The 13,423-nt window shown below is 33.8% G+C and overlaps 1 protein-coding gene across 2 annotated transcripts; it reads right to left on the reverse strand.

Moving 5' to 3' along the window:
* Positions 1-13: 13 nt before the first annotated feature.
* LOC127877799 (G2/mitotic-specific cyclin-A-like) lies at positions 14-13,205 on the reverse strand. 2 transcript variants are annotated; one of them, XM_052424048.1, is made up of 9 exons: positions 13,040-13,205; positions 12,704-12,887; positions 12,256-12,481; positions 11,881-11,999; positions 9,411-9,634; positions 8,954-9,158; positions 8,298-8,411; positions 7,710-7,843; positions 14-1,156 (listed from the first exon to the last, which is right to left on the reverse strand). In XM_052424048.1, the coding sequence occupies exons 2-9, from the start codon at positions 12,872-12,874 to the stop codon at positions 1,090-1,092; spliced, it is 1,260 nt and encodes a 419-aa protein (XP_052280008.1). In that variant the 5' UTR covers positions 12,875-12,887; positions 13,040-13,205; the 3' UTR covers positions 14-1,089. The 2 variants fall into 2 exon arrangements, with proteins under 2 accessions (XP_052280008.1, XP_052280010.1); XM_052424050.1 differs by lacking the exon at positions 14-1,156 and adding an exon at positions 1,179-4,512.
* Positions 13,206-13,423: the final 218 nt, after the last annotated feature.

The raw sequence follows: 13,423 nt of genomic DNA on the forward strand, positions 1-13,423 counted from the left end.
GAACAAAAAAGCAAATATTATATAACTTTATTTTTGCATCATAAATAAATTAAAACATTGTTATCATAAGCATTTATGATCAATGCATTAAAAAGAGCGTTTAAAAACTCACAATTCACAAGCATGTTATAGAGAAGATAAGTTTGGAAGGAATATATAAAGATTTAATTTTTTAAAGAAAATAATAAAAACATAAAAAGTTCTCTTTTTGTAGCAAAGATCATTATGATAAAAGACACAGAAAATAGTGTTAAAGAGTAGACATACACATAAAAACAGGTCTATACAAATAAAGATTAAACAACATGCACTGATTGTAAAATAAAATACGCAGTTTGCCATTTAAAATCTTGTATGTACCATGATTTTACTAGAAATTAGATTCGTACGAGATTAAGTACTATTTACATATTTACAAAGGATCATTTTAACAACTTCCACCCAATATATAATATTTCATCTGGGCATATATACAAGTTCCCTTTTCATTAAAAAAAATTCACATAACCTTTTTAGAACAATTTAAAGGTTCTTGCTGCCTTTCTATATTGCACTAAGAAGTTGCTAAATCCTCACGTCCTACTGATATGGCAAATAGTCAACCTGATTTTGCATCCCATGTAAGGGTATGAACGCAGTTTGGCGGCACCTTAACACGCAACCCTGCATGTCAATAAATACACAACGCCTACACAATGCCATTCAAAAGATGTAGGTCACCTCCTCTCGGCACTGCTTGTACTTCAAACATGCTCTTGGATATTAACACTAGGGGTAATATATAGTTTTTAATTATTATCGGATTCAATTTCTAAATTAAATATATGATTTTAAGATGTATTTATATGTATATACGTAGAAGTTTATATATGGATGCTGTTTTTTTTCTAGTTTATGCAGTTTTCAATACAAGAGCATGTTTGACTGGAGATCTGGTATCTTGGAGCGCTGCTCTGGCTTCTCAGCTCTACACCGTATGTGTGGCAGTCTGTAGGCGGCCTGTGTCTCTGTAAATACAGTTCATTCTGCAGATGAAAGAACTTTGGTAGAGACTACACTGTAGCAGTCTGTAAGTCTCGTCTGGCCTTGTTACACAGCAAGGAGTGTTAGACTGTGGGGAACAGGATTCTTGGTAAAGTCTGACACCTGTTGGAACCTGAAAAATAAAATCAGAACGATATTAAATATTTAAAAAAAACAAGAGCTGTCACCATTGGATGACTTATGCCCCCTATAAACCAGTGTTTTTTTTCACTTATAGGGGAATGGCGGCTGGGCCCGTCCAAAGAGGAAAATTAAAAATTCACTCTTTTATATGTAGTGATATTTATTATATGAATACACATGTTTGTATGAATATAATATTCACAGCAGAATGTCTCTGTCCTTTTTCTGAAATATATATCAATGATTTTTTCAACATTAGTATCAGACAGTTCAGCCTTCATGCACAGTCTCAGTTTTCTTAGCCATTTTGAGTCGAATTGAGTTTTTTTAAATCGATTAAATGGCAAATTTGAGCATTTTTTATCAATAAAATGGACCAAATTGGAATGTTGTTATCAACAAATATTGACACAATATAGATACATCAGGCCTTTTCCTGGCCATTTTGGGAGAAAAATGCAATTCATGTGAAAAGTCCACTGATTTGGAAAAAACTAATCTAATTTAATATAACACGTCACTTTATAATAATTAAAAATCATATAAATTAAATGAAACAGTTCTTTCTAGAAAAAAATAAAAAAAAAATTATTTATGGAGGGGATTTTTTGTTATAAAATGGGGGAAAAATATATACTCTTTTTTAGCGGAATGGGGCCGAATATCTGCCCGAAATTGCCATAAAAGAAACACTGTAAACGCTTGATAGAAGTTATGAGCTTTTTTCGAAACCTAAACGCAGATTTCGAAACCTTAGCGCGGCCCTAAGTTCAAGGGCAAGGTCACAGGGATCAAAATTTGTGTGCGTATGGAAAGGCCTTGTCCGTATACACATGCATACCAAATATGAAGGTTATATCTCAAGGGACATAGAAGTTATGAGCATTTTTCAAAACCTAAACGCAGATTTCAAAACCTAAACGCAGACCCAAACTTCAAAGTGAAGGTCATAGGGGTCAACATTTATGGAAAAGCTTTGTCCATATACACATGCATACCAAATATACTGTTGTCAGTAGTTTTAACATTTTGAGCATTTAAACACCATGACTGGGTCACATATCAGTTTAACGGTACATAAAGCATTAGATGAATTTACTTGCTCACCATTTAATCTTTAAAAATATTTTATTTACTTTTATTTGTTACAGCCTGTGCCATTTGGATTGGAAAAATTAGTGCGATTAACCATGAAATCGGGAAAAATATCGCGATAAACCATGAAATTGGGAAACATTATGCATTCTAAATACGATGATAAGTAACAAAATTAAAATTGTTTTTAAGTGCATGTTTGACAGCATTTTTATATTATAAAGTGCTGCTTTAATGTCTTCTTACAATGAAGACAATATTAAGTTTATATCCATCCTCATGCATATTAATCTATAGATTCTTAACTACACCATTTGCTCATAAGCTCTTTAAGAGTAGCTGTTAATTTAATTCAGTATTTTTTTAAATTAAATATCATAAGGGGAAAACAAACAAATATTGACAAACACCCTTTAGTGTTCTTGTTGATTTAATAATTTATTTGATGGAGTTAAAATAATATATTTTATTTGTTTACCTTTCAATATCTTGCACTTGGCAACCTCATTTCAATGCTATTTCATTAAATTGTACAGCGTAACAAACATAATAAAGCAGAATATGCATATGAATCTGAGTATACACAAATCCACTAACATAAATCAAATCCTGTTTGTCTCTTTCCATTTTCAAACAATACTCATCTTATTATAAATGATTTAACTTTGTGAGTACTGGTAGATTTCTGATAAATATTTATTTTTATTTTTTATCTCAAACGTTGTATTTTGCGTTAATTGACACACGCATTACATTTTTCCCTAATGACCATATGATATCCGTTGTTTGAATGGTATTTATTATTTTTGCCGTTAATCACAATTTTTCGTCTGCTTGCCACCATCTTGGACGTGTGTAAAAACAGATGTGCTCAATCCGATACATCGACTATCGTCGGTATTATCCGCAATAGAGAGAGATGTGTATACTGGATAGCTACGTAAAATCGTATATATTCGGCTAAATTTGCGAACCAATATGCAAGTCAGTTGTTCTTCGTGACAACTTGACAAGCTCGCAAGCTCGATCAGCACTCGTTCCCCGGGAGGCTTGAATTTTAACGTTTCTTACTACGCAAGCGCCAAAATGATTATGATTGATAAATTACCCCCAAAGACTGAAAATATGCGAAAGTACGATAAAAAACTGAAATGTGACCATTTTGATAAGGATCTGTAGTTTTTTAGTACAAATCCCAGTGCGTAGTTTTGCCAAATAATCCGTAGTAACTACAGCGAATCCGTAGAAGTAAACAGGTCTGAATTGAAGGTCATATCTCAAGGGACATAGAAGTTATGAGCATTTTTCGAAACCTTAACGCAGATTTCGAAACATAAACGCGGACCCTAAGTTCAAGGTGAAGGTCACAGGGGTAAAAAAATTGTGCGTACGTAAAGGCCTTGTCCATATAAACATGCATACCAAATATGAAGGTTATATCTCAAGGGACATCTGATAATATGCACATCTCTTGGTAGTGAAGCTTCCCATAAAGTTTCATTGAATACCGGTCAATTCCGGAGAAATAGCCCGGACAAAAATTGTGCAAGGACGGGCAGACGAAGCGGCGACTATATGCTCCCCCCAAAATAAATTTTGGAGGCATAAAAAGAAAAGAGCTGTGTTTGTGAAACGCTATGCCCCTACTGCGCTTTGAAGCCGCACGGCAGCTATGTTACATGAACCAATGATTTTTTCAAACATAAATAATTGGATGTAAAATGCTTGCAGGAAAAGTATTTTAGGTTTAGGAAGACATTTTCTTGTTGTTTTAGTGGATTTCTTGTATTTTTTATGATTTTTTTGGCATTTTAAAATAATTTTATAAATTTTCTGTCAAAAAACTGGTACCATGAGTAGCATGAAACAATAATTTTTTTAAAACATAAGTTATTAAGACAACTAAGTGCAGAGATAATATCTAGGGTCTAATAAAACATTTTATCAGTTTTTTTAATAGGCTACTCTGAAAATTCTATTTTTCATTATTTTTTTTTAGCAACAAGGGGTTATGAACTTTAAAAAATGGTATTGTTTTTTTCAGACCAAAACTGGTGCTATAATAATACTGGATAACATGCACTTCAAACATTAATAATTATATTGTTTTTCTTGAAAATGTACCTCCCCTATTTACTAAAAATACCACTTATGATCAGAAAATTAATATAATGATGTTCACCTTTTTTCAACAAGTAAATAGCCTTTTTTCTTTTTATTCAGCCACCAGTTCTTCTCAGCCGAAAACTACTAAATGAAACAAGACTTTTGTCAAGCAATATAAGTCCCCTACCGGATCCACCATTGTCAAGAGATTCCAGATTCTTTTTAATATATATTTGTTGCCATAGCAACCAATTTTTTTTATAAAGGAACAAAATGAAATGACGTGCATAATGTCCATATTGCCATCTATCCATGTTTCAAGTTTCATGAAAAAAATATTAAGAACTTAAAAAAATTATTGCAGGATCCAGAAAACCACCATTTTCAGCAGTATGTCTAGTCTATTTGTTGCCATAGCAACCAGAATTTTTGACATCTGAACGAAATGAAATGACTTACATAATGTCCATATTGCCATCTATCCATGTTTCAAGTTACATGAAAAAATATTAAGAACTTTTAAAAGTTATCGCAGGATCCAGAAAACCACCATTTTCAGCAGTATGTCGAGTCTATTTGTTGCCATAGCAACCAGATTTTTTTTACAACGGAACGAAATGAAATGATGTGCATAATGTCCATATTGCAATCTATGTTTCAAGTTTTATTAAAAAATATTGAGAACTTTAAAAGTTATCGCAGGATCCAAAAAAACACCATTTTCAGCAGTATTTCTAGTCTATTTGTCACAATAGCAACCATAATTTTTAACATAATAACGAAATGAAATGACGTGCATAATGTCCATATTGCCATCTATCCATGTTCCAAGTTTCATGAAAAAATATTAAGAACTTTTAAAGTTAACCCAGGATCCAGAAAAGTGTGATGGACGGACGGAGACAAAACCATAAGTCCCTTGCGGTGAAACCAGTAGGGGACTAAAAATCTACACTTGAGACATTTTATTAAATATTTCATGTCTTTACAGCACCGAAAGGCTAATAAATTTAGATATCAAGGTCTTCCATACTAACATGACCATTTTAGGCCGGCAACCTAGCAACCTTGATTTGTTCATATCTTCCTATCAATCTGTTATGTGTCGTGAATCATTTGATCGGAAAACATTTTAATGTTTGTTATAACTTAAATAATTCAAAGAAGTGATAGTTATTTTCAGGTAAACCAACATACTGATTAAAAGGGAATATTTTATAAATTATTTGCATTTTATATTAAATGCGTAATCTTTACCAAAATGTATTTGAAACTATAGAGAAATCTATATAAAATTGACGACTTATAAAAAGACAAAACCATTTATGGTATAGAAGTTTCAAAATAAAAATAAATAATACATGTTCTATCAGATATTAGTAATAATTTAACATATAATTGAGTGACTGAGCTATGGGAATTGATGAAACTATCAGATGGAACGAAAAACTGAAATATTCAGGGCTCAACATTAATGGTTGTCCTATTGCCCCTGGCAAGTAAAAGTTGGGTCCGGGCAAGTCATTTTATAATCTAGTTGCCCGCCCAGGTAAGTGCAAAAAAGAACAAAGAGCATTTAATTTAGACTTTAATAGCTGTGATCATTTTGTTAAATGTGCAAAAATAAAAAAGGTTTTGTGGTGTATATTTTGATCTTTATTAAAAAATATGAGGTTTACAGTTAATGTGATATTTCATGTTTGGGCAAGTGGCTTTACCTTCAGGGCAAGTAGATTTTCTAAGTACTTGCCCAGCAGGGCAAGTTGGTTTTTTGGTTAATGTTGAGCCCTGATATTATTTATTTTTCAATATTTTATGCACTTTAGTTGAGCCTTAATGGGTATTTATAAGCATTTATAGACAGTGTTCCTCACCTAAATCAAGGAAATATTACTTATTTATTTGTTTAATGGTATACAATAATATTATGTTAGAATATTTGGAAAAAACATTAAAAAGGACACTTGTCAGCTGAAATTTTCAATATGGTTATGGAAATTACCGATAGTCGGTTTCCGAAAAACAATGTGTCGCGGTTTACGGAAAATATGATGGTTGCACCCAAAGATATTGGTGTTTCTGACCATAACTGGTTGATAAATTAATGATTTTGATTCTAATTTGATACATTTGTGATTTCAAGGTTGATAAACTTGCAATATGCAAGCTATTCTGACGTTTGGCATATGTTTGTCGATACATCTGTACAATAGGTAATTTCCGTAAACACTCGTTAAATTGTAGCATACACAAGTTTAAATAAAAATTCTTATGTTTTACACAAATATTCTACCACTTTCTTGCAAAATACTTATACATGAATGTTTTAAAAGTAATAGTGCATTATTTCAACCAGGAACACTGTTTATGACTGCGGAAAAAACCATAACAAACTTTTTGGTTTACGATTTTTCTTTTTTAATAGCTTGCATGTGGCATGGTATTGAATGTTCCGCAAGATAAATATCTCGACTTTATTTATTGGATAATTTCAGACTGTTTCATCCAATCAGAAAAGAGCTTTTAAACGTAATTTAGACCCGTGTTAAGCGAGATAATAAAGTACCACTTTGTACACTGCCAATTTGTGACATCACCAGTTGCCTCCCCTGTTGGGTCATGCTAATGTTAGAAACAAGGTTATATTTTGAATGTAAAGTTCAGTGACCTTGACCTTTGACCAAGTGACCTCAAACCATGAGATGCATGCACATGAAATTTAAAGAACATAGAGCCAAGAGTTTTCATTTAATGAGCAAGGTTAAAGTTTTGGGACAGACACACACATACAATGACAGACTGGCCAAAAGCAATGTACTCCCAATCATTTGAACTGGGGGCATAAATAATCAACTTGCGCAATCTACTTTTAAATTCCAGTTTGCTCCATATAACCTTGGTACTCGTGTTACCGTAATGAACTAAAACAACTACACATGCTTCCATTCAAATAAAAGATTCGCCAGAAAGATTTTCTATATGTTATTGATGAGGGCGATTCGACGACTTAACTGTCAACCAAATTGTTCACAAGCAATCCAAGCAGAACCCAAGGATAAACGTTAACTTTAATTTAAAGTTGTTACCAATATAAACCACAAAATGGCTCTATCTTGTAATTTCCTTAGCAAAATGTCCTGAATTTGCTCTTGAAGACTCTTTTTGTAAAACTAAGACCTGTTTTTAACCATGCTTAAAAGGTATGAAACAATAAAGATTGATAAACTGGTGTTTTATTATTAATATTGAATAGCAAATAGTTAAAACTTGAATCAAGTTCGTAACTACATCACTCAAAATACTAGTGCCAAAATTCAACAATCAACATGAGATTATCTTACTTGTCCTGCTTGTATTTCTCCTGCACTGCCTGTTGTGGGTGGGACTCTGCTGCCTGGTAGGTCTTGTGCAGTTCCTTGAGGCAGTCCACAAAGTGTCCAACCTCATAGCCAGTCTTCTTCACAAGGCTCTGGGGCTGAAACACATCCAGAATGGAGTGAGACTGATACCAGTCATATGATTAGAGACTGTGTGTTATGTCATTGATGTATCCTTTTTTTCTTTGTAAAAGGAGCATTGTAGCAATAAAAGCTGTACACACTAAAACAAGGCATCTTTTACTTCGGCTAAACTGTAAAACAATTTCATTCATTCTGACTTCATGGAAATATGCAAACCTTAATTGCATTTCACCATCAATGTTGATTAGATCAGTTGTTTTTTTCTCTCTTTACTTATATCAGGGCTCCCCCTGGCTCAAAAATTTATGTAGCCAACATTTTTGCCAAATAGATTTTTTGTAGCCAAATTTTAGAAAATGTATAAGTTATATTGTAAAACCAAGGATCAAACAGGTAAATAAATTATTAATTACAAAAATTAACATTTACAGCCAGGTTAGTTTTATGTTATCTCATATGGTATCTTACCCATGGTTCCAGGCCCAGGGAGTATCGGGCCAAGCATATGCACGCTGAGGCAGTGATACTGGGAACATACTTTAGGTAGGAATCCATCTCTATCAGTGTCAGCTCAGACAAGAACTGAAAATGTAACACGGTGTAGCCAAACCCAGTGTCGCTGAACAAAACTAATGTTTAGATGAACCCAAATTTGCTTTTTCAATTTTACAATACATACTACCATTTAAACAGCCAGAACAAAAGGATTCATTCAAGTCGGATTGATCAACTACTATGTGCACATGCAATAACAACATATAGCATGTCCAATTGTGTCATTTTTGGTCAAAAAACTACCTTTAATGAACAAGAATGATACATGTCCCTAATACTATGTAGCAATTTTAACCCTTTGCATGCTGGGAAATTTGTCGTCTGCTAAAATGTTGTCTGCTGCATTAAAAAAATTTGCATTTTCTTCGATTTTTTTCAAAGAATACTATCAGAATAGCAAACAGTTTGGATCCTGATGAGACGCCACGTTCTGTGGCGTCTCATCTGGATCCAAACTGTTTGCAAAGGCCTTAAAAATTCGGTTCCCGCATTGTAAGGGTTAAAAGTATAACATTATTTATTCCAAAACTTATGGCATAAAAATGACCTAAAATTTTTGGTAAATTTACCATAGTTAGAGACTTCAGTTTTTCGTCAGCATCGATTGACTTGAGGAAAGATTCACAGAACCAGTTTGTGGTAGGGATGGCCACATCAAAGGCTAACACCTTGAGAATGAGATGCTCCATACGAAGGATCTGCTTCTTGTCATATGTGTCATCAGTTATGTAGGCAAACTCTGTCACATCTGGGGGGTAGATCTCTTCATATTTCCTTTAATGTACATGTGAAATAAAAATAGAATATTTCATGAATTGCCAAAAATGTAAAACAGGACCGTTTTACTAAGCAGTGTAGTCAAAACAGAAAACATCAACATAAAAGACCAGGAAAAATGCCTTTTTTTTTAAAATGTTAGCTATTTGTTGTTTTTCATTTTTAAGGAGTATTGCATGAAATTTTTGACAGGAAAGATGGGGTTACACATTATACAGATTAAATTTTTAGCAAAGATGTTTTCCTTACGCAGCAAGGAACATGCTTGCAGCTCCAACCAGTTGCAGTTTGCCTCTGAGAACCGAGATTTTGGAGAGGAATCTGTCAATGTAGTTGACTGCGAGGAACAGGGTTTCTCTGTGGAGCTTGTATTCCTCTGCGACCTCCACTAGCCAGTCTACCAAGATGCTTCTCATTGAGGAGGTTATGTCTTGTTGTCTCTTCATGTACCCTGGTTTTGCACGATTTTTTGCCTAGATAATAAGAGCATTACAAAGGAGTTGATTTTTCGGCTAATAAGCAGATCACTAGAATAGGGTTTTGTCAGGGGTCATTTCTGTGATGCATACCAATATGCAAAAAAATGGGGGGGTGACTGAAAATTATACCGTTTGCTTTCCAATTTAAATCCGAGGTTGTTATAGATGTCCCCATTTTGATATGATTTTCACTAAGATTTGTTCCCTTTTTTTCCATTTTCTCCATTGAAGGCATGTATGCATGAAAACAATTTTTGACTCATAAGTCAAAGAATATTCTTTAAATTTGAAGTGTTCAAGAATTGCTTATTATGAGTAATCAAACTTTAAATCAGGGGTCTTGCTAGGCTCAAAATTTAGGGAGAAGTCACTTCTCCCTAAAGCCAAAATAGGGAGAATTGGTAACATTTTTGGGAGAAATGGTACATTTGCACCATATATCTTAGTTTTATGTGTATTTTGCAGCAACTTAACAGATAAGTGGTTTCTGTTCAGCTTTCAATCAACTCTTCACTTGTATACAATAAGACATGTTAAGTGAATAAAACCGACATTTTCCTTATTTCTCATTGATTGTACTTTTTTTCCTGAACAGGTGTATCAAATAAACTTTAATTGTAACAAGCCAGTAATGTGCAGAATCTTTTTACTTCCTTGTTAATTTTATAGCAATTCAACTTAAAATCACATTCATATTTTGTTACAAATATTTGTTTTAAATTTAAAATTCATTTAAAATCTCGTTTTACAGCAAAGATTCCAAATCTGACCTGTAAATGAGCCCCATATTTATTGCCAGTGCAAGGTTACATCTTCCAATTTGATCATTCCTTATTTTAATGGGCCATTTAACATTGCTGAATCATAGTTATTGGTAGCCAGCAGAAGGCAATTAATCAAGGCATCATTTATTTACAATTTCAAGAAGCGTAATAGCTCTAGACTGTTCTTTTGAATGTTCAACTTTGCATGACCTGTAAATGGGGCAACTTATGGCTGAGAATCCTAAGTCAAATTCTCTACATCAAATAGATTTTAATCTGTCAATGTCTGGCACAAAGTAAATCATTAAAAGGAGGAGAAGTCACATCGCCTTCATGAAATTAATGTGAGAAGTGAAGATTAATTGAGCGAAGAAATCGCCCACTTCGCCCACTGGAGAGACCCCTGTTTAAATTAACCACATCAGCGATAATCCTCCTTTATAAAGTACCGGTAAACGGCACTTTCCCAATTACGAAAAAAAAAATATTCCCAATTGCTGTCCTTAAATTCCCAATGAAAGGTAAAAAAAAATTAAATTTTTTTTTTTTAAGCAACATTAAGTTAGTTTCCCTTCGCAGCTCTATAGCTTGAACCTAGGTTTATATAATATTGACAGCTTGAAAACACTTGTTTATCAATTTAAAGTATTTGGGAGCAAAAAATCAAATACACCAATTCCCAATTTGAGGTTTTCACGACTCGATTTTTCCGAATTGGACCGGTACGGGTACTTTTCCTAATTGGACAAAGAAAATCGCTGCACATCTATCTTCATCATTCTTTGTGTAAACTTTTTATCCCCACGTTTTTCGGAGAAAATATCACTCGTGAAAATATCATTTTTTATGATCACTCTTGAATTAATATCGATAATCCACCGAATTCAACAAATATCCTATATATAATCAAAAACTGGACCTATTTGTTGTGTTCTAACCCTATTTTTTATTCTACTAAGTCTTAAGAATGGGTTTGTGAATACGGGCCCAGGATAATGCAATTTGAAAAAAGAATCATCAAACAAGTAACACAATTTCAACAACCACCTTTGATTGGAAGAAATGCCCCTTGGTACAATCACATCAGTATGTCAGAACAATTTCTTCCTTGAATAACTGAAAGACAACTACGATTCATGCAGTTTTAATCCCAATTTCTTGAAAATGCAGATAAAATTGCCAATTTCAAAGCCATGGGCTATCTTCTCAAAAAGCTGAAAAAAGCCCTGTATATGGATGGAAGATTTACAAAATATTGAGATCCAATTTTTTTTTTTAATTGTTGAAACCGTCCATTGGAAATTTTAAGCTTCTGTTTGGGAAAATTAATTAACTTTTTTTCATTGGGAATGGGTCTGATTACCGGACCAGATTTTGAATTTTAAAAAACACGCTGCTAACAGACGAGTGACTGAGTGGATTATGCAAAAAGAATTTATTTCTATGATTGATTTTATTAAAGATAAGCATGCTTACCTCAGCTTCGCGGAGATATGAGTATATATCTTCTTCATACTCCGGGGCAGTAAGTATCACAGATTCTCTATCAAATGGCTTTTTCTCATCTTCTTGGATATCTAACACCATAGGAGACTCTGCAAATAATTCAGCATTGACCAGTCTTGCAAAATAAAAAAAATCGTTAAAAATTATATGCAAAAACTACTTTGGATTGGATTAAAAATATAAACGTAAAGCTAATTATTGGTGTCCAGTCAAGTCTAATTGCGTGCAGTTTTATTTGATATTCCCTTGATTGGACTTAACATATCCTGCGGTTTTTGTTGTCATTGAATTTGGCTTTGATAATTGTAAAACTTGCGAGTCTCTACAATGATTTTCTTCCCATACCTACAGAGTCATCCAGACAAATAATTTCTGGAGAGCAAGGCTCTTGGTCAAGTGGAAGCCTTGTGTGAGGTACTGCAGTGAGGACTGATGGAAGTTCTGTGCTTTTTGGTGCCTTGGAAACCGGTTTGGTTTGCTCATCGACAAACACTGAAAATTGTCCCGTCTGGCCATGGGTTTTTCCAGTTTTCTTTGCAAATGCATTTTCATCTTGCACCGTCTCTGGGACCTTTCAAGTGAAAAGCAAGTGTGACCATGCTGACCATGTACAAAATAAACACTCGTTTAAATGCAATAGTTTCAATTTCTTCAAGACAAAACATCGAATGTTCAAAAGATATGTATAATTGTGTAGTTATACAGACATGCAAGCAAACAATCTACAATAGAAACAGGTTTATTTTATAATCCAGATTGCTTAATAACACGATTTGAAATTGTTTAAACAAACCTTTGGCTTTGCCGCTCTCGAAGGCTGAACGCGATTCGGCTGATTCGCCTGATTTGTTATTACACCAAGGACGGCTCTCTTCTGCCCTTGAGTCACAGTTCTTGTATTTGCAGCCTTTCCACGCCTTGGAACTTGGTTCTCAACATCTTGGTGGATCGCAAACTGAGACATTTTTCAAATCGACCTTCAAAAAATATTGTAAACTCAAAATGTGCAATAGATTAATCAAGCCTAACATCGAAATTCCAAACTTCGATGTGGAAATAACGAACAAAACGCACAAAAGTTGCTCAACAAAACACGCTTTTACAACATCTCAAAATTTTTAACTGAAACCTTTTTCAATTTCTCTCAGCTTTGACAGTCGTTGAATTCCCCGCTAGGCTCAAATTGACCAATGAAAAGTTGTTTGAGGTTCCCACGTGACTTCCACAGCCATCCAGCGACGAGACGACATTCGGAAATTTCCGTAAAATATCGGCTTAATAGACTAAATAGTAAAACGATTACAGGTGCGATGTATTGTGTAACTGCAAAGCTTTGTGCCAATTAGTTGATAATCTGTTATATATACTAACCCAATACCACGAGTTTCACAAAAACTTCTGTTCACACATTCAACATACATGTTCTCACCTCGTTTTACCACAGTAATAACCTGAATTTGAACACTTCTGGTATGAAAACAATAAAAATAGCGAGTAGCCATCGAAGCATTTT

This window comes from Dreissena polymorpha, chromosome 4, assembly GCF_020536995.1.
Source record: "Dreissena polymorpha isolate Duluth1 chromosome 4, UMN_Dpol_1.0, whole genome shotgun sequence".
In the NCBI taxonomy this organism is placed as follows: Eukaryota; Metazoa; Mollusca; class Bivalvia; order Myida; family Dreissenidae; genus Dreissena; species Dreissena polymorpha.

Excerpts from the sequence above, each read along its gene's own strand:
- LOC127877799 (XM_052424048.1), bottom strand. The coding sequence starts at position 12,874 with ATGTCTCAGTTTGCGATCCACCAAGATGTTGAGAACCAAGTTCCAAGG. Across the intron at positions 12,482-12,703 it reads CGAGAGCGGCAAAGCCAAAG|GTCCCAGAGACGGTGCAAGA; the intron begins GTTTGTTTAAAC and ends TTCACTTGAAAG. Across the intron at positions 9,635-11,880 it reads CATATCTCCGCGAAGCTGAG|GCAAAAAATCGTGCAAAACC; the intron begins GTAAGCATGCTT and ends CTTATTATCTAG.